General features: G+C 35.7%; 1 protein-coding gene across 3 annotated transcripts in view; it reads right to left on the bottom strand.

Annotated features, from left to right (window-relative positions):
• Window positions 1-2081: 2081 nt before the first annotated feature.
• Window positions 2082-21468, bottom strand: part of TSPAN9 (tetraspanin 9) — a 247642-nt gene continuing 228255 nt past the window's right edge. For all 3 annotated transcript variants that reach the window (XM_072400384.1, XM_072400385.1, XM_072400383.1), the window contains 4 exons: window positions 17741-17842; window positions 17106-17237; window positions 16615-16698; window positions 2082-11652 (listed from right to left, as the gene is read on the bottom strand). In XM_072400384.1, coding sequence (XP_072256485.1) covers window positions 11581-11652; window positions 16615-16698; window positions 17106-17237; window positions 17741-17842 — 390 coding nt within the window. In that variant the 3' untranslated portion in view covers window positions 2082-11580. The remainder of the gene's footprint in view (window positions 11653-16614; window positions 16699-17105; window positions 17238-17740; window positions 17843-21468) is intronic.

Genomic DNA, 21468 nt, shown 5'->3' with positions numbered 1-21468 from the left:
TTAGTTTTGTGGCCAATGCCACTTGGCACAGTCAGGAGCATGACACCAAAGCTCTTTTTTGCTATCTATAATTGAGATATTCTTTCCATTGACCACCAATGTAGGGTGTATTTTTCCATTGACCACTTATGGTTTAAGCAGAGGTTCCCCAAGACCTGGAAATGTTTTAAAAATGTCCTCACGGTCACGGGTAAAAAAGATTGGGAAACGCTGGCGTAGCTTAGGCTGATGAATACTATTTATGAAAACAGAATGTAAATACTCTGCAAAATACATAAATAAAGAAGTAACCCATTTGGCAAAACATGGCATTATATTATTAATTTAAATTTAGGTTTTCCTAAAGTGACAAAGACAGCAATAAGGGTCGGGGTTTCCTACTCACTCTTCAAAGATAAGTGAAAAATCTTTGTCTGAACTCCCACTCACATTGACTTTTCTATAAACTTCTCAGTATTGGAAAAATGCCAACAATTGTCAAAATGACTGTCAAGGTAGAAAGCCTTCCATTATGTGAGCAGAGATGGAGCAGATATAATAAATCATATTTTTTTTCTCCTTTGAAAATGTAAAACCTGCGGCTAAAAAACATAATTGTTTCATGCTGTTTGTTAATTTTATAAAGGCTGCCTTACAATGCCGACTATTTAGAAGGGTGTCATTCCTCCTAATTTGGTGAGTTTTGTGTCTCCCACCTCCAACAGATATCAGCCGTGGCATTTTGAAGATTAATTAGAAATTTGTTTGAAGGTATAAACCGTAAATAATTACAAATGCATAGTGAGGGGTCTGTGAAATGGAGCTACTGAGCTGTGAAAGTGTAGCAGGCTTGTCTTTTATTAGAACCAGTTGGCAGGAAAAGTAACAGGGACGTAATGAAGATTTGGGTAAAAGCAACTTTTTTTTACCTTGATAAAATGGTGAGGGGTTAGGATCCTTAACTTTCCAAAATGTTGAATTGCCACCAGAGCAGGAATAGAGGGAAAATCTTTCAGTGGGGTCATCTGTTTCCATAACAGCTGTCTAAGAGAAGTTTTTCCACATTGGTAAGATACCCGTGGAAAGTGAAGGTAAATCTCTGTAATGGAGCACAGACAGTGGCCACATGAGGCATGCATTAGGTATGCTATATCACCTCCAAAAATATGCTAGCACCCTCATCAACCATGGATAGAGTCTTGATACCCCTATTAATAATGTCTGCAAAGCAATTATAACCAATTTTCCAGGTCAACAACTTACACTTTGCTCATGGGTAGGCAGAATAAACTGTCCGGGCATTGGGCAGTTTTAAGGCACAGTATATCATCATTACAAGCCAGGCTGCCTGCCTTTCACTGAAGCAAAGCTTTTGTTTGGGGTCAAAAGATAAGCAATTCAATTTATTGCTGCAGGGTGGCATAATCGTCAGTTATTATTATGGCAAAAGCTCAGTACCCACCACTGAGTTTAATTCCTCTTAAATTGAGAAGTTGATCATTATTTTGTCCTGAATATTTACTTGCCAGCCCATCACAGATACTTACCTTTTCTGTGCTCTCCCACCACTAGAGTCCTGAGTGAACAACCCTGTGTAAGCTAAGTGTTGATCTGCATCAGTGCTTACCCTGAACTAATGACCTTCCCTCACCCCGTGATTGGTTGTCGAGGTGCACAGCAGAAGTCTAATGCTCCTCTATACGTACAGTATGTCTGAGGGCTCCAGCATTCAAACAAATCCACTGTAGTGGTGTTTTATCCAGAGAACCAGTGACTTATTTTGTTGAACGGATATCAAAGCGAAAACAATTGTCGCTCATCAAAAAAAGTCTGAACAGACAGCCTTTCTAACAAACAGAAGACTATTAAGTTTATTTTACCAAAGATGCTTCTGCCAGCCTGTAAGGAATAATTTTGTTTTGTGTACACGTTTGTGGGAGGTATAGTAAGTATAATGTTCAAAAATGTAAGATCTGCCTAGCAGGTAGGTGATAGGGTACATAGAAGGGATTTTTCTGCCATTTTTTAGGTGTTGAGAAGTATACTTTTCACAATACCAACACCTAGTAACAGATATTTAAAAACACAATTCACAATACATATAGTTGTATCACATAGTTTATTTTTATTACTAATACAAAATAATTTGTACAAAGGCTAACGTAAGTATTGCATAGAAGGAACAGTGGAGTGAACAAAACCTGGATGGAATGGCGCATCAGGGTTCTAATCTCTACCACATTAAAAAGTTTCATTGAGCAGGGCATACAAAAATATCTCCACCTTTATACAAGGTTTAAACATATTACCAAGTTAAATAACAAAGAAAACTGAACCTGTACTGCTATGCAGATTTAGGATTGTTTGTTTAGCAAATAAATGGCCCTAGTTGATCTGTAATCTATATAATACATCACATTGAATGATTACCAGATTTCAGCAATTTCAAATTTCACAGCATGCAAATAAATAGTCATACGGACCTTTTAATTTTAAATTGAATTTGTTTTGTTCAATCCTTGGTTATGAATATAAATTTGAACAAAAAAATATACTTTCCTCATAGTCATTCAAAATACCATCCTTAGTAACCAATATAAATGCTACACAAACATGTAATTCACTTTTATCCTAAAAACCCTTGAAATTTAGTTGCCTTATAATATGCCTGGTCACATGACTGATGCATTGGCACAGGTCTCTGCTGAGTCAGTTCTGTCTGAACTATTCCCTCTATCCAGCACCAGAGGGTAGAAGACTTCCAAAGAACTATTTCTGATCTCTTTGTATCAACTTTCATGATTACTTTTGTGGTTTGAATGGTAGTCTTTCAGATAATATAAGTCTGCTTGTAAAACATTTCTAAAATTAAATCTCATTGTTCTTAATGGCAAATTTGAGTTTTGCCAACAGAGAAGAAACAAATGAACAAATGATTGCAGATGTTTCCCCATATTTGTAACATTGAAAAAATGATTTTTCATGACTATTATTTAGAATGAATAGCTCTATGTATAATAGTATTTACCATGGCATCTGAAGGCTAAAAGTAATTAGCATTTTATTAGCTGTATTTTACATAATACTGGAGAAGAAGTATGGTAGTCAAGTATTTTTTTAACACTATTTTCATAATTGACTAGACAAGTACAGCGAGGACAGGCGAGGGGACTGGATTACTCTATACCAGGTTACTACCAGTGAACCTTGCCATATTAAAAAAAAAAAACACGATTCATGTAATTTCTGGCATTCTGATGGTGCCATTAGTTCTATTTGTGTATTAGTGTATTTGTAAGCTGTGTTAGGAAAGTGTTCCTATACACCAGGGGTCAGCAAACTTTTTTGGCTACTAGGCCATTTTAGGAGGTCAAGAAGGCACACTAGGCTGGACTCTCTCTCTCTTGCTGATGGCTCTGCCCCCGACCAGGAATGCCCCTGAAGGGAAATCCCTTTCCTCCGCAATCCATACAGAGGAGAGGGAATGTCCCCTTACCCCCGCAGTGGAAGTGTCAACGCCGGCAGTGGTAAATAGGGAAGGGAGGCATAACAGGGAGGCTCAAGAGCCGCATGCGGCTCCGGAGCCACGGGTTGCCGACTCCTGCCGGCCGGTATTAGGCCAGATCAATCAGGGGGGCGTTAGGCCGGAACAGACTACTGGCTAGGCCGTATCTGGAATAAAGCCCGGAGTTTGCTGAACCCTGCTATACACAATGTAGTTTATTGACAAAACCTTCACCTAAACCCGGCCTTTAAAATAATTTCTCTTTTTGCAAACAAATGATTTTTTTTTGTTTATCTCAGTTACTACTTGGACAGAGATGGAGAATGATAGGGATTCGGGGGGACTTTTTCATTACCCTGACATTCAAGCCGCTGCTATTACACATCCTGAGAAATGAGCTGCAAGGGGGCAACTATGTGAAGTCATCTGTTTTGTGATAGGAGCCGTGTGCTGGCAATTTCTAAAGTCTACTGTAAGGGGATATACTGCAGTTTTAAATAATGACAGCACTGCCATGATTGCACCGTACCAGTCCAATGGAATATCCTGGGTTCTAGTGGTAGGATCACTAGGTTCAAAGAGTATGTTACATTGATACTGTTTAAATGGTATGGACATCCTGTAAGTGATATCTTTTTTTAACTTTTGAACCAACTTTACTTTAAATCTTTTCCCTTAAAGTGCAAAAATATTAACAAAAATAAAAAAAAGGTGTTAAACATATGGCTAATGTAGAATTTACTAAGCTTATTTGGATGGAAACCTTTTTAATGTTGGAGGGTTTTTCTGCTGTCCATGTCTCCATTGGGATGGATTCAAGAATTTCTTTATCAATAATACCAATTTTTTAGATGAGAAATAAGAGGAAATATCTAACTGTTGCCCACCCACCCGAAATATATATATTTTGTCTTACAATTTAAAATTTATTTCTCTAATAAGTATTTTATCTAATTAGTAAAAGGGAACAGGTATCTCCTAATGACCAGAAGACTGATAAAAACAGAATAAAATAAACCTAGGAAAGGACCACAATAACTTAATTTATTGTAAATTATTTTAAATTGCATATAAAGAAGATAATTATTTTATGTAATATTGAAAGTAACAGATTTTAATTGGAAATTAAAAAGGTGAAATGCTAATAATTCCTATTTTCACTTGTTCTGTATTGAGTGGGGATGGGCCACTGCTTCAGTTTTTTATTCACTTTCTAAATGGCCAGTTGAATGTCTGATACACACTGATGTATATTTTAACACTTTAGTCAGTATGTATGGTGTAAAAAATAAGTATTAATCCAGCGTTTTGTAAAGTTACAGACATGTAGTAAAAAATCACAACAGTTCTTTTAATACTGCTCATTTAGTAACTAGAATTATTCCCATTGGTAATATTGAAATAAAGTATCTTACAGGCAGTTAAAAGCATCAGTGAAAAAGTAAAAGATAAAATACATTTCATGACTTGTAACTACAAAAAAAACAAACAAATTTAATTTTCCTTAACATATAAATACAAAAATCAGCATATGCATACATTAAAATACCTTGACTTTATATTTGAAACATGCTTGAAAAAAAATCTGCAATAAAATGCCATAAGATTTTTTTCTTTTTTTTTTTTTTTTTTGAAAAAGCACAGCCAACCCACCAAGACAAGCAAAAGGTGCATTTTTAAAAAATAAAGAATGAAAACATTTAAGAAATAATATAAGAAGAATTGCTTTCTTGCATTTCTCACATATGGTTGGTTTTTGTGATTTTATGATAGTATTTATTCTTCACAATACTTTGTGAAACACCAATTGGTACCTATTTTATTTTTTGGAAAATAAAAATGAAATTGAATAATTCTTAGCAAAAAAGTCTAAAATTAAATAGAAAAAAGGAAATAAATAATAGGTGCTAGCAAGCACAAAAAATAGCATTCTATAAAAATAATTTGAAAAGAAAAGCATACAAATGTACAAACCCTGTTTTTACTTTTGAATGTTTTACATAAATACATGATTTTACAAAAACCAACCACAAGCTAAAATTAGGTATTCTGTATGAACTTTAACAAGGATATTTATACGTCATTATATATTTTATAAAAACAACAATACTTTAGTTTCTAGAACAGGGTTGTCCAGCTTGATAAAGAATGTATGTGGACCATCAAAACTTTTAGGCACAATCAAATTGAAGCTATTAGTGAAGGTTTTAATATTTGCTGCTACTGAACTTAGTGTTTTTCAGAGACAAAGCAAATGTAATTGGTAAAGAATTTTGTTAAAGCTCTTACACTGCTAATAATGGATAACATTTGAATCAATACAGACTAGAAAAGAAATTTGAGCATGAGTTTGCAAATGGGTTCCACTCTACCAAGATGAACACACTGCAATGTGAAATTAAGGTGCAAACATATTGCTGAAATTAAAATACCAAGGAGTGGGGACAACAGCAGTCATCTCCCATTCCTTAGGCAAATTCTATAAAATTCTCATACACGCCCAGTAATACTCTAATGCAGGGTCTGCTACAACTACATGAGCAACGGAGAGAAACTGCACCATCCCTACACAAAACGGTAGAAGGATCAAACCCTATTCAAGTCTACTTGATGTGGAATTTTTAGTTCTGTCCAGCTTAGCATTTTAAGTGTGATTATGGTCGAGATTTTTTTTTTCATTTTGGTGTCTATGTCCTCCCATGGAGGATCACTTTAACTATTTGCTCTTGTCAGAGGTAATGGGGAAATCTTCTAATGACACTAGTTCTAATGACAACTGTCTAAGAAGAGAATTCTCCTTACTTTGTTGAGATTTCTTTTACCTTGCTGAAGTGAAGGGAAAGTCTTCCCTACTCTTCCCTAGGTAAAAAAAAAAGTTTTGGCTTTAAATCTACTTGGGGTTATAAATATAGACAATTCCCTAGGTACATCTCAGCAACAGGTATTTTGCTGAAAAATAATAAATTTCATAGGGATAAATTATTTTTCATGACTTAGACAAGAGAACTATTTCATAATTAATTGATCAATATAGAATGTTAAATACCGAATTAACCTCTATATAGCAGCAAGTTAACTTGTGTCAGAGTTTCCATCAGAAATGAAAATCTGAACTCATTTGTGGTCCCAGCAGATTATAATATTAAAGTAAATGGATGTTTTTGTAGCTTCCATACTTCTGTTTAGGAAACCCTAAACATTATAAGAATGCAATTACTAATTTCTCTTAAGTCTTTTCAATTTAAAATTAGTGTACTTTATTATCCAGATGTATTTTAATAAAATGGCATCATGAAGTTATCACAAGGAATTCACATTTTGGGAACCTTTGAACAAGGTTTACTGGGGGGAAACAGAAAGTCTGATCAAGCAGTCAGTGGGATTAGTGATATGAAGAGAAGAATGTCAAACTGATGGTGAAAAAACAGCATACTCCAATCTCCTAATAGCTAGTAAATTCACATAATGGTAGTCAGGTCTATACAAGCAATGAGTCTTGTCTATTTCTTTTTAGAAATTATAGTGGTACTTATGTATACCAATGCAGTAACCCATAGTATTCATGAGCTGTCACCTGTATACTGTGCAGTAGATTGATATTATTATTATGGTTTACTGTATATGTGCTAGTAAACAGCACCTTTGAAGTTACAAAGGAATGCTAAAATGTGTCATACAACAATGGCAGATATCTCCTTTTCTCCATACTAAGTGAAACCAATGAAGTAGGTTAGATGTTTCATTATTACCCTAGGTTAACACCCTAAAGTAACAGTACAGAAATTTTTATCAGACAGTATAGTTACCAAGTAGCCCGCAAATAGAAAAAATGTCTGTAAAAAGCTAAAGACTATTCACACATTCTTTAGAAAAAATGAGCGTAAGCTCTGGTCGATGTGCCCACATTGTGAATAGACAAGTGTTTTTACCACTCTTGATCTGTTTCAAAAGGTTTCCATGCCATAGCTGCATTGCTATATGAAACGCTGAGCAGCTTTCAATGAAATGGAAAATCTTTTGTAATCACAATGTACAGTATGTGAATTGAGTGAACACACAATGGCCTTTGTTGAACACGGTTTGAAGAAACATGATGAGTTAACCATTGAAAACTATATGGCCAAAAGTTTGTGGACACTTATCACACCTATATGATCTTGTTAGATATTCAATTTCAAATTCATGAGATGCACCTTACACCTTTCCTATTTTTGCAAATAGTAGCCTCCCCTCTTTTAGGAAGGCTTTTTTACAAAATTTTAGGAAAAGCAGTGCAAATGTGTTCTCATTTAGCCAAAATAGCAGTTAAGTCAGGAACTGATGTTTGATGAGATGACCCGGCTCACAATTGGCAGCTCAACCCAAAAGTGTTTAATAGGGTTAAGATGAAGGCTCTGTACAGGCCACACCAGTTCTAACAAACTCATCAAACTATGTCTTTATAGAGATGGCTTTTGCACGGGGGTACAGTCACACTGGAACAGAAATAGGTCTTTCCCAAACTTTTTCTACATGGAAGAAAATGCTCAGTTTTCCTAAATGTTCTTGTATGCTATTGCATAAATATAGGAAACACCTAAAATCATTTGGAGTGTTCACATATTTTTGGCCATACAGTGCAGCTGGTTAAGCCGAATCAATGAAAATAAGAAGAAATTCTGATTAGTTGCCCCATAATATTAAATACTGTGTTTGACAATAACATGAGTATAAGCCATTGATAACATTGTAAAAGTTACTGTTTCTCATTAAAGTCAATTATCACAGTAAGAATAAATGTGTAAATAACTCTACAAGGTGTTGTACATATACCAATATAGCTGTTGCATTTTATTGACTTAGGGGTTTGAAGTAGCAGAAGTGGCATTAGCTTGATTAAACTTGTAAGTCTAAAAGATTCTTATCATAAATATATGTAAAGTTCCTAATAAACTCTATGTTTGCTGAAGCTGAATAGACTATTCTGAAAAAACAACCCCATGTTGGGGTCGAACTCACAAAGTGTCTACTAGTGTATAACCAAGCATAACCCGGCAAAAGGTTGTATTTTTCTACAAAAATAGTAAATAGTATTTTGCGGTTTAAAAAATACCTGCAGTTATTCCACCTAATAATCTGCAGAATTACCAATGCATCACCTTGGTTTCTTCTGCCTTTTATTACAGAATTACAGATGTTAGAGTTTCATGACTTGAAACATTTAAGAATGGACTGTATTGCTTCTAGTAACCAACTTCTACATTTCTATCATTGTTACCTAAAATGCAACAATCTGATTGGCTCATCAATCAACATTCAGCAAGCACCTTCTCCTTTTCTAGTACTATTGCTAAAAAAGGGAAAAACTGATTGGCTGATGGGTTGGCATACTTTCTTCAGTAAATAAAGACCTAGGCATTATGGATTCTAGAAAGAAAACGGTCCATTAGGCAGTTTGTAAGTGGAGAAGATGATGTGGCTTGTGTAAATATCAGATACCTACATCACATACTCTTAAGTCTCAGGTTTAGATCTAAGTTCTTTTCCTAAATATGGGAAACATTTTGCTCCCAGACAAAGAAAACTGACCTTTGCATGGTATGGTAGGTGGCAGAGAAGTAAGTGACATTCCAACTAAAACAAAACCTACTCAAGTGGAAACTGTTTAGCAAACATACTTTTCTTTAATACAGGTTATTGCCTTTGAAAGACATGCAAGCAATTGTTGCCACTGCTGCTACTTGAATGATAAGGTGAATAGCAGAACATCACTATCAATCACATATTTCTTATTCATTGTTGTGACTTTGTAAAGCAGCAAAAAATAAGTAATGCCCGCACCAAAGATCAGATTGTGGGCATTGTTAAAAAAGCAGCATTAAAACTAGAGGTATGTGCTGAAGTATTGAGCAGGAATGTCCTTTAAAATATTGTACATGGTTTAATTATTGTAATAAAGCAACTGAAAATGGTGTGTGCAAAGTTATAGTTCCATTCTTTGTCTATCTGGTAACCATACACTTGGTAAAGCAACAATCCATGCAAGGAGAGCCTTAGTAATTTTTCTGACTCACAACTAACAGGCAGGTTGGTTTATATCAAGCCGTACACTGGCTACCCTAATAAAACCTTCATGTGTTTAATAGGCAGATTGGATTGTTAGGTGTGCTAGCTGGTTTACAGAGCATTAGCACTGCTGACAAAATGGCTGCTTACATTTTTAAATCTGATCTGCTCTCTTTTATGTCACTGCTTTCCCCGAATTCTGAATCCCTAGATTGTATGGATGTGAATTCTCAGACTGGAAATCAGACTTTTCAATGTTGGCTCTTGTACAGGCGGTCTGGCTCATTGTTCTAGGATAGCTAAATCTTAAAAGAAACCTGTAGTTAGATTAATAGAGAGCTGCCATTGCTCTTCCTGAGACTACTGGATGACTGGCTGTCTTTAAAGGTTTCGGATTCATTGACTAATAACAAGCATTCAACTTAAGAAGTTAGAATGAACTCAGACTTTTATATTGGTATACTTCCAAATAAATGCCTCAGAAAGAACCAAAGCCATTGCGAAAGCCTAAAAGCCAGGTAACAAGAATGTTCAGGGAAAGAGGACATCAACTGAAGCTCCAGTATATAAAGGTTTCTTTAAGTACCATCTGTCCTAAAATCTGCCTGAGGTTAATCGTTCCTCGTGGTAAGAGTGACTGCTATGGAACCGAGTATCTGCCTGAATTACGTAACTTTTTTCTAGTTAACGGATAGGCTATAATTCTATAGGTATGTGAGTTCAGCTCTTACTTGGGATATACAAGGATTACCTTTGTAATGACAATTTGTTATCCAAACCCCTATTGATGGTAAATTTGGAATATTATTTCAGCTGATAATATAATCGCCACTATAACCAAATACACTGCAGATACACGTTTGACTCATAACACTTCGCTCCAAAATGTAAAACTTCCTCGGACAATCGCCAAGTGACTTATGCCTTCAAACATTACATTGTCTCCAAATAGGTATGGACTGACTGCTTACTTGCTGAATTCTATTTTTAAAGCACACAGCATAGATGATAATCTCTCCAAGTATGATATAACTGTCTGATTTCATAAAAGTTAGACCTTCTTCCAAGTCCTTCTGGAATTTAAACTTGCATTTTTATCTCAAGTACATAATATTATGTCCAATACAACCCACTGCTAAGGTAATGCCTCTGATGAGAATATAAATATGCAAAACAAAAAGATAAAAAAGATTAAATACAACAAGCAATAATATGAATGGATTGTTGCTTTAAACAGTATTAAAATAATCAGTTTGTAAAAACTGAATCTGGTATATATTAAGAGGTAAATTCAGTAATCACAAAGTAGAACATTAAAAGTACTTGTGTGCAAACCTAAATTATAGTTGTTTAGCTTTAGATCACTTGGCTACAATTTACAAGGTAAGAGTTTGTTTTTGCAACATTGATGCATCTAATAATTTAGCCTTTAATGCTCCTTTTCAAACCTACTTGACAATCCTATAAAGATCACACAGAATTGTGTTGGTTTTGTGTGGAGAAATCCAAGTAAAATGAAAAAAAAAAAAAAAGGAAAAACAAAGAAGAAAAAGTTTAAAATCACATAAATGAAAAGTCTAGTCCTAACTGTAGTCCGTAACAAAACATCTTTGATAAGGTACAAAAAGAAACATTTCAGTCAGTTCCATGCAAACTGGCTCTTTACAGAGGAATCCAGTTTTTAATGGCTTCCATTAGTCTTAAACTTTTTTTAAAGTTCATCATTTTATTTGTTTCAAAAAGTCCGAGAAGCGTAAGCATATCCGTCATGTATTGGTAGAAGTCTTAAGTATATTAGTACGCAAAGCTCGTTTCGAGAAGTTTGAGGAGAGTGTTAGAGCAGAACACAATTTAGGAAACTGGCTCTATTTTTTGTCTTCTTTGGCAAATTAATAGCAGATGCAATAATACACAAAAATGAATAACAAGTTTCGGCCAAGAGTTTGGAGTAAAGGTGGGGTGGCGGTCCTGGGAAGGTCATCTGGATTTCATGGTTGTCGATGTTCTTTATGGCAAAGTAGATTGGTTAAAAGGAAAAATAGAAAATCCCTCTAAGCATCATATTTTTTACCAGTCCTGTGTATTTGCTGGAAAAGAGTCATGGAGAAAGCCATTCCAAGTATCTAAAAATAAAAAGTTGACAAGTGGCAACAGTAAATATTATATACAAGTCTAAAAAAACTTTGACATATTAATATATTTAGCTTTTATGGTGGGATTAGTTTACATTTAATTGCAGCTTACAGATACATTTGGTGTTGTATCCAAGGTACAGAAGGCTTGTTTGCTTAGCTACATATAATAAAGTTAAAAAAAAGGTTCCCATCAAAGTAACACTAATCCTCTGAACTCAGTTCTATTGATCTAGGAACAGTTAGATAAGAGAAGACCCAGGCAATTTTTTATTTCAAGTAGCAGGAAAAAAGGCTTTCTACTCTGGTCCAAAAATGGCACTTATTCTCTTAACAGGCAATAATCGATTTTTGGCCTTAAAACTGACCCTCTCTACATTAATCCCACTCATTACATTAATCCTACTGGTCCCATAGGCTGAAAATAATAGCTATGGCTTCATATGTAGTGGTTTCATTAGAGCAAGCACAATTTCAGGAAATCCCTGGACCTGCTATTTAGCTGCTCAATTGGAAGTGGATTAAGCCACTGCCATTGGAGTGTCTACAGGCCGGCTGTTTAACATGTATGTCTATTGTGTATGTGTGTCTGCATGTTTGATTAGAGATGTTTTAATAAGAAATAAAGTCAGTGTTGCACAGACTCAACCCAATGCATCTCTGCAGGATAATAATACTTTTATATAGTCACCTATTACCTATTGTTATCACCAAGCAGTAGATCAGTATTGGAGTATTGTTACAGAGGTATGAAGGGCACAGCCACATTAGTTCTGCTATGTCTAAAAATGCATGTTAGAGAGACAGTGTTATCAATGTCACAAACACTTTTCCTTTAAATAGAATTCGGTAGTATTGTGTTGCACAGCACTGCTATGGAGCGCTCTGTAGTAGGATCTCAAGCCCAGCAGCCAATTTGGCTCCTATGCTTAGTGATGGTCACTGAGTTCCAGCCCTAAATCCCCCTGGAGCCACTGGGATTCAGTAGCAAGCTTGCTGTGCTCCATACCAGGCCTGATTCCATGGATCTGAGGCTGTAATTATTAGATGTATTGCTGCAACAACTGGGAAACTACTGTTTTACATGGACAGGTTATAAACATTGTTTTAGTATAAAATAATATTGTTAATCATGTTAACAAATTTAGACGACTATAAAAAAACAATGTGATGGGTAACTAAGGATTTGCTGTCTTAACTGTATATTTGTTCTGAAGAAACAGATGGGCATGCATGGCATTTGCCTATAGGCATTTGAAAAACCTTGCTTTATCTCTCCAGTCAACAAGCACATTTTGAACTCCAATATCCAGCTATGGTATATTAACATACAACTCCTAGATCGATGTGGTTGCAAAAACTGTTTAAGAGTGCAGAACAAGGCAGAAAAATGACCTTGACAGTGTGCTGAGATCTTAGATTGCCAGAGGGATTAAGATCATTTCCTGCCTAAAAATGTTGACTAGTACAAATGCTGACAGTTGAGAGTGGTTATACTGCAGACCCTTCCTCGATGATATATTGTCATGTCTGGAGGTAATTAGTAAGTACCTAGAAACATATCCTATTAATAGCACATGAGCTCTGCTCTACAACCTCAAAAACAGAATATCAATTACCATTATTTTATTGAGCCTTACATCTAATACAGTTACAACTAGTTGCATATACATAAATCTGTAACATTACCCTGCAAATAAAACATTCTCGAGGTAATTGTTGTTCAAATTGGCTAAGGTTTCTACTAACTTCCTACTGCGTCTGAGACAGTAACTGAAAGAAAATCAACTCAATGGGACATGGCAAAAATAAACTTAATGGGTGTTTCAACCAATCACCATTTTATATAAAACAAGGATTGGGCAGTGGGCATAATTTAAAGAGAACTAAAGCATGTTCTGAACATCAATGGACCACAAAACATAGTGAGCCCCAAACCTGGAACCTTTGAACACCTGGTGGGTCCTGTAAGTATTCCGCTTTCAACATTGCAATAGCAATTTTGTAATATACAAAAGAAGCATGCCACTAAAGGCATAACTTTTTCTCTATGATTGTGGACTATGGTGATCAAACTATATTGTATACATGAGGTGTTTATAAGAAAATCTGTTCTTGGCAATGTAGGAAAAACAGACTGACTATAGAGGGCAATACAGACCAATCTGACATATTAATAACTAAGGTCCTTTGGTCCCTCAGCAGCAGTAACCTACGTAGCTACTTCTCTTTAAAGACAGAACTGACTTTGCAAGATACATTGGTGGAAATAATCATATTTCTAAAGGTTAAATGAGGCATATACTAACTTCCCGTTACTGCATTTGCACATTCGGCCATCTTACGCCTCATATACATTTTGCACCAAAGGTATTTGGGCTTAAATAAAGCTTAATTGAGCTTGTAAACAATAAAGGCAAAAGTGATGTCCTTTTAGGCAAATTTAAACTTGTTCTTGCTCCACTGAGGCTCAATTTAAACAAAGTTAAACCACACTATCTGCAGAAAGGTGCTGTAAATGCAATCGAGTGAATACATTAACAGCATATATTCCCGTACAAATATGTCCACAATACGCTGCTATTAAGCAACGTTCAAGCAGCAGTGATAAAGCCAGCATCAATTTATGAGGCTTTTAAGATTTGCTACAATGAATTTTTTTTACCAAGCCTCATAAATGTAAGTAGTTTATTTGGTAACTGAGAAATGAATGTTATGTCAGTTAGAATAGACCTACACCTGAATGTCAAAGCAGACCTTGCCTTAAAAAATGCCAGGGCTGCTTACCTTTATGAACCTCACCTTCGACCTACTGCTTCTGCTATGAACTTTGAAGATGATTTGTTCCAGAGGGGCTGCTGCAGTGGTGGGTTGACAACGCAGCCTCTGCTGCACAGAAATCTCAATCATAATCTCTTATGTTATGGAGATAGAGTTGTCTAAGGCTGCACACACACGTGCAATAATTGTCGTTGGTAAAGATCTTTCACGATCCTTTCCAACAAGAAAATGATTGCACAATGCATGAACGAGCGCTGTACATACAGCAACATTCTGCTTTGTGGAGAGGGTGAACAACGGAGCGGCAGTCCGGTGCACTCTCTTCTCTTCACTTGTATTATGATCGCTCATCGTCCGTGGACCTAACAGGACGGTCATTCAGATGATGAGCAATATACACACGCAATATTCTCATCCGATATTAAACGTGAGCCGATTATCGGACGAGAACCATTGCATGAGTGTACGTAGCCTAACACCATTTGCAGGTATTGTTTGTTTTTGCACATTTGTTTTAAAAGTTAAAACATGGGGAGTTTGTGTTTCAGAGATGTACTGAATATGTTTTAAAGTGTGCCTAAACTCAGAATTTTCACTTTACATAAAAGGGTAGACAACCTTTTTATGTAAGGTTAAAATTTTTTAATGGAACACCCTTTTTTTTTTAAAAAAAAAGGGTGCAGCACTGCCCTCTAATTCTCGATCACCTAGAATGTTCCCCGAGATTTCCTAGAAAATTCCCCGGGATATCTGTCAAGCATCCCGGTAGGCTCTTGGATGCTCCTTTCGTCAAAAGGGGAAAAAAACTGCCAACATCACGCATGCGCAGTGAGATTAGTAAGTTTTTTTTCCCATCTACATCAACCGATCTTGTGCCTATGTCGGGTGATGTATTGCCTCTGTAACAAGATAGATGCCGGGATGACGCGGAAGAAACCTCTGGACAGGTCAACTGCTCTGATTGAAGGTAAGTGTATTTTCTTTTTTTTGGTCAAGGTTTGAGTTTACTTTCTTTTTATTATGGAGTTAAAGTATCTATGCCATGTTTATGTCTTGGGTGGTCAAAAAGGATGCATATGCATTACCATTACTGGATGTCTTTAAGCAACCTTTGGTGTTCTTAGCATTATTGCTATTGCATGTTATCATTGAATAAATATGTGTACTTTTAAATGTGATTCTAACACTCCAGAGTTATTCTTCACCTGCCATTCAAATGCCATTAATTAACGTTACTAGTTGTTCCCTAGAACTGTCATAAAGGGCCTTAAGGGTAGTCACATTTAGTGAAGCATTATATTCCAAGATGCTGAGACAAGTGACCTATTTAAAAATGACAGAAGAATAGAAGGGTATTTTAGGCTTTAGGTGGAATGCTTTTACAAGGGCTGCACAGCAGGTTGAATTTTTCTTCGAATTGGATATTAAAGAATTATAAGTATTTAAAGAGCACCTGTACTACAATAACAATCACACAAAGAAAAGAGGTCAATGATGTAAATGCTTTTAGGTTGCAGGTTAGGTTGTGGTGGCCCTAGGTAAGATAGGCTTTACTATAATTTAGCATATCTGAATATTTGTGCAAGTTTAGTTTTGCTTCAGATATCCTTGTGCCAGCATCAACATACTTTACCATATCTGGAGATTTTTTATGTAAATTATTAAAAGTGAAAAACGTAATTTACAATGAAAGATGATAAAAAGCAGCTATGTTCAGTTTGAAAAAAATAGAACTAATCTAAATAGAACATACACTTTAATAATATGTTAAATGTAAACCTGTGGAGAAGAGTTCTAGAGTTGGGTACTAATTAACTGTTAGTGTAAGGTACCTGTGTACTGCATCTGGCCCCAAACATCATTGACTTTAATATTGGCCCATTTTAACTAAAATAACAATAGGTCTAAAATTATATATACACGCACACCTGGATATTGTATTGTGGTTTTTCCAGAAGGTTTGATGTGCAAACACAGTGCAGGACCCAGGATTCTCCATGAGAGAGAAGCACTGTGCTTTTTTTTGCCTTCCTCTGGATTAACTGTGTGTACAAGTTTCTATGTGGAATATGCAGGTTTTCTGGCATGTTTTTTTATTTCCCCTGTGGTTGAACTTGATGGGCTTGTGTCTTTTTTTTCAGGATTAACAATGATAGCACAATCACTACATACCTGTATTATGAGAATGCACATCCCGATTGTACCCAGAACATGCTTATTGTCATCAAACCAAATCTTCACTTTCTCGTAACAACCCTGGGGGAAAAAAAGCAAGAATAAACGGTTTATTTTGCACAGAAAAAAAAAGTTTAAGTTCCCTTAAACCTAAGAATTTAAAGGGTCAATCCAACCAATACTGATAGCATCTATCAGGGGATTCTTTGGTGAAATGTTTGGGTGTTCTGTGATTTCACAGATCTGTAAACCTGCTCTGAAGGGTTTAACCTCTTTCTGCAGTTTTTTTGTTAAAAAATTACATTATGGAGAATGCAACGGGAGAAACAATAATACTCTGATGCATTCCAATGAGCGATTGAAGAAACAAGGGACTGCGAGAGCAATATGAAACAATTATTCAGGCCTCACTGGACTGTAATGAGAATGAGTCCAAATAATTCAAATATAAAGCTTTGATAAATCTCTGATATGTAAATCAGACTTACTGTTCTCCATACTAAGCCAGTAGAGTTGTGTCCGCAGTCCTGGGAATTCTCCATACAGCATCGATCAGGAACTGTGTTTTCTCCCAGTACTGGGTACCAATCTGTATAATCTGTAACCCCACAGCAATGCATCTATACAAAACAGAAATAAGTCATCATAAACATGGCAATAAAATTGTAGCCATCAGATTGTACCAAGTAAAAGCATGCTATGCAAAACTACACAAAGACTGGCCTAAACCATTCTTTTTTGGCCTGGCATTATATATGTTGTTGATCAAGGTTGGCTTTAGAGTATCTTTTGATACATACAGCAAAGTAAACTATATTTTATAGAGTATTTGAATATTTGACAGGAATAAAGACATTTATTGTACAAAATCATTTTTATATTTGCAATACACAGAAAACAGTAATAAAAATTAGACCCTATAATATGTGAATTCCTTGTGTTATGGGTACCTTTGCACATTCAGCTTAAAGGTTTTTCTCGTTTTTAATTTGAAATGAAAACAGAAAATCAATTCTATGTCTGAGTGGCAATACCCACAAATCTAATTTCTAATCAAAACTGCATTTTCTGCAATTCTTACAGTGCCGCATATCAAACATGTATGAAAAAGAAAGAAACCCACTTCAGCTTGAATAATGTTCCATGCATTCTTCAGTCCAACATTATTCTCTGTATTGTAAAGCAATAAACCGTCTTTCAAATCCTGCTTTGCATTCTCGTTGACCTTAAAAGGGAGAGAAGAAAAGGAAAAAAATTACACCAATGAAAGGAAGAATGAAAACATAGAAAACTCATTGTTTATTTTATTTCATAAATTGTAAATGGAGAATAATTTCGAGGAAGTAATAAAAGAAATAAATAGATATGAACTGATATGAAAAGGTGTTAAGAAGGATGCAAAACCCCAGCAGGGTAAAATTTCCTTTTCAGGGGTTTAGAGCTATTTGGTATTTTACACCTGACCTATGTTCAATTGCTGGGATATTGTTATAAACCTGCTCAGGCAGTGGAAGCAAAGTAACCAATATTTGGGGATGTCATACCTTAAATGTTCAGGAGAACTTGGATTATTTTAAAGCAGAACTTTGTTCTCCCATTACAAAAAAAGGGATGCAGCACTTCAAAGTTCCAAAGTACGGTGATACCTCCTTTAGACATTTGTTGAAAAAAGCAAGTCCCCCCCATCCAGAATCTCCACTGGAAGCTTTTTACTTAAGTCCTGTTCAGTTTTTTTTAGGCTGTCATTGGTAGACTTTTTCAGGCATTTGCAAACACAAACCAATTAAAAATAATGTAAATTATTTTTTGCAAGCAGTTTTTTATAAGTAAAACCACACAAAACTGAGTGAGTTTGAGTGTCATTTGGTGAGACTAGCAATCACAGATGGCAGTGGCTTGGATGATCTCACACTGCAGATATACAACATTGAGGATCGAAGCATGAAGGAGCCTAGGCACAGAAAATGCACTGCTATTTTTCTGGGTGAATTCAGACAATCTACATCTTCAGAGTTCTGTTAAAGCACATTTTTAGATGTTCCCTATACCTGTGAAACTGCATTTTACATCTGGGTTCACTTTAAGTGTTATGCTATAACACTCATTATCCTAATGAGTTTTCTATTCTACAGTTCTACAGCATGGTAAATTCAAGGTAAATAAGCCTGATTTTTCTAACCTTTCACATTTTTTAGAGAAGACTTCATAATACAAGCCCAGTGTCTGCCTCTGACAAAGCTTCATTACCCACTTGGTGACAGCGTACTAAACTCAACTTGAGATTTTCTCTACTGCAAAATATAATGTCATCCTCATTAAGGGAGGTGACTGGAAATAAAAGATATAAATTTACACCTGAAATCCATAAGTCACTTTGACCTCTGCAGCAAAATTTACAACCTGTAATAAAGCGGTAAGGTTAAATAAATAAATTAAAAATGCCATTAGTGAATTATGAATAGGAGGAGGTCAGGGGACATCTGAATTTACAGGGGTGATCAAAATATATAGCTGCAGTTTATTGCTTATAAATGATTTTCACTTATGAAAGATAAGACTAAAATAAGAAAACAGAATTAGAATTTCAACTTATACTAAATTGTTTCCTAATAATATAACACATAATCAAATGTATTTTTCAAATATAAGTAGGTATTTTAATTTGACCTGACCATGGCCTATTGCCACCCCCTATACAGCAAAGTGCAGGCTGTATGTTGATGGAGAAGCAGCACAAAAAGCCAAAGAGTGCTGGAGTTCTCGGGTGTCATGTAAAACTGAGATGCATGTTGTCATTGTGATTTTCCTCTGCTGCAGCCAAGAATAAAATCCCCAAAATCAGAATCATGCATTATTGTTGAATGTAATGGAGGAAGGAGTAGTAAGGGGGTGTTGTCAACATACACAAGTATGGGTGGGTTATGGGCCAACGAGAACTTTGACCTGAATAAACATAGGGCCTGATTTATTAAAGCTCTCCAAGGCTAGAGAGGATACACTTTCATCAGTGAAGCTTGGTGATTAAGCAAACCTGGAATTGATCTGGTCCAGGATTGAAAACATTTGATTACAAATAGCAAATGACTTTGAAGAAACTCATTCCAGGTTTGCTGGATCACACAGCTTCTTTGATGAAAGTGTATCTTCTCCAGCCTTGAAAGCTTTAATAAATCAGCCCCATGGTGTCAATATCTATTGAAGTCTTTCCTAGTTACTAACCTGCATGAAGTATAGAATAAAAAGGAATTCTAATCCTTTTCTGACACTGATATACAGCAAGCATATGTTCTTGGTCTGAAGCCTGGTAACTAACGTTTTTAGGAGACCAGCAATTACATTTCTAATGACAGGTGCTCTTTATTATTCCTCCCAATAATTAAAGTCATTTTGCACCAATAAATGTGACCAGCTTTGAAAGTCACAAAAACCAGAGAGGACTGACCTTTAAAAAAGTCAACAAAGTCAAATACATGAGCTGTGACTGTGATCAGACTTTTCAAGGATAGATTTTTAAAACATCCGCTTGTTTAAAAGAGGGCAGCAGTTCATCCAGAATAGTATGTAAGCTGCATTTCTTCCCCGCTAATGCTCTCAACAGCAGCCTAGTCAAAGGAGTATTTCTCAATTAATGGTCAGTGGAGCGTACTTAATGCAAGGTCTGCGAACCGAGAGCGCCTGATGAAAAGCCAATTGATCATTGCTCTCAACTTGTGGACAATAAACATCTGGATTTTATGAATCTCCTCTTCTCAGGATATGATACTTTTAGAATCCTTAATATGCACTCAGGAAATTTTCTAGGTGGGGTTTTAATTGCCAGGTAGTTGGTGATGACTAAAAGATGATTAGTTATTTTATCTGGTAATACAGAAGAAGTGGCAGACAGGACTTTGTAACAAAGTTCCTTGACTGACCTTCAAGGTGTTGCTTGTTGCATATTTGAAATCAGAGAAATTGTAGAGGCATAGAGGGTCAGCTCTGCTCCTTCCCTAGTGTCCAATTATATAGACTCTGAATTAAAATCTATTTGTAGTGTTTTTCCTATTAAACAGGTTGCTTCACTGATTAAAAGTTCTGGTTTTAATACTCAACCTCAAAAAGAAGCAACTTTGCTGGGTTGAATGACACCCAGGGTGTCATGTTCCCACCCTCTAGGGTGCAATACTACAGTGCCCTACATTTGCATCACAGTGTTGCAGGGAATGGTACAGTGAGTCAAGTCTTCTCCAATGAACTCATATGGGTATACAGGAACAATATTAGAATAAATTATATTATACTCAAATATATTAAAAGCACACAGTCTGAAAAATCATGTTGTGTACATTTTCAATATTGTCACAAAAAGGTGTGTGGTTTGATCTGTTTAAAATGAGTGTGTGCTTATTTCACTAAAAGGCAAACCAAGAGGTTCACTTTAATGTAGACCTTTCCACCAGTACATATTTACCTTCCTTTTGCTTTCCCATACTAAACACAAGCAAAACTAAAATAGAAGATATAATTAGCTTCTAAGAAAAGGTCCAAGCGAAAATGTTTTTTCACGCAACAAACAATACAAGGTTTCCTAGCACACTTACAAGCTAGCCTAAAAAAAAAAAGCAACTACCATATATACTCGAGTACAACATGAGAATTTTTCCCTCAAAATGCCAAATATAAAAAAATCTTGGTTAGATATCTCCGCAGATGGCGCTATGTCTTCATATAACGTCTGTAACAAACTCTTGCTGATGGAGATAAGAGAAATGAGTTTGTTACACACGTTACATGAGGACATAGCATCATCTACTGGTGGCCAAAAATAAACAAAATATCATTTAGGAGCAAGTCAGCATCTGGATAATAAAG

The sequence above is a fragment of the Pyxicephalus adspersus genome, chromosome 2 (genome assembly GCF_032062135.1).
Source record: "Pyxicephalus adspersus chromosome 2, UCB_Pads_2.0, whole genome shotgun sequence".
Taxonomy (NCBI): Eukaryota; Metazoa; Chordata; class Amphibia; order Anura; family Pyxicephalidae; genus Pyxicephalus; species Pyxicephalus adspersus.
This window is presented reverse-complemented; position numbering and strand designations above follow the sequence as displayed.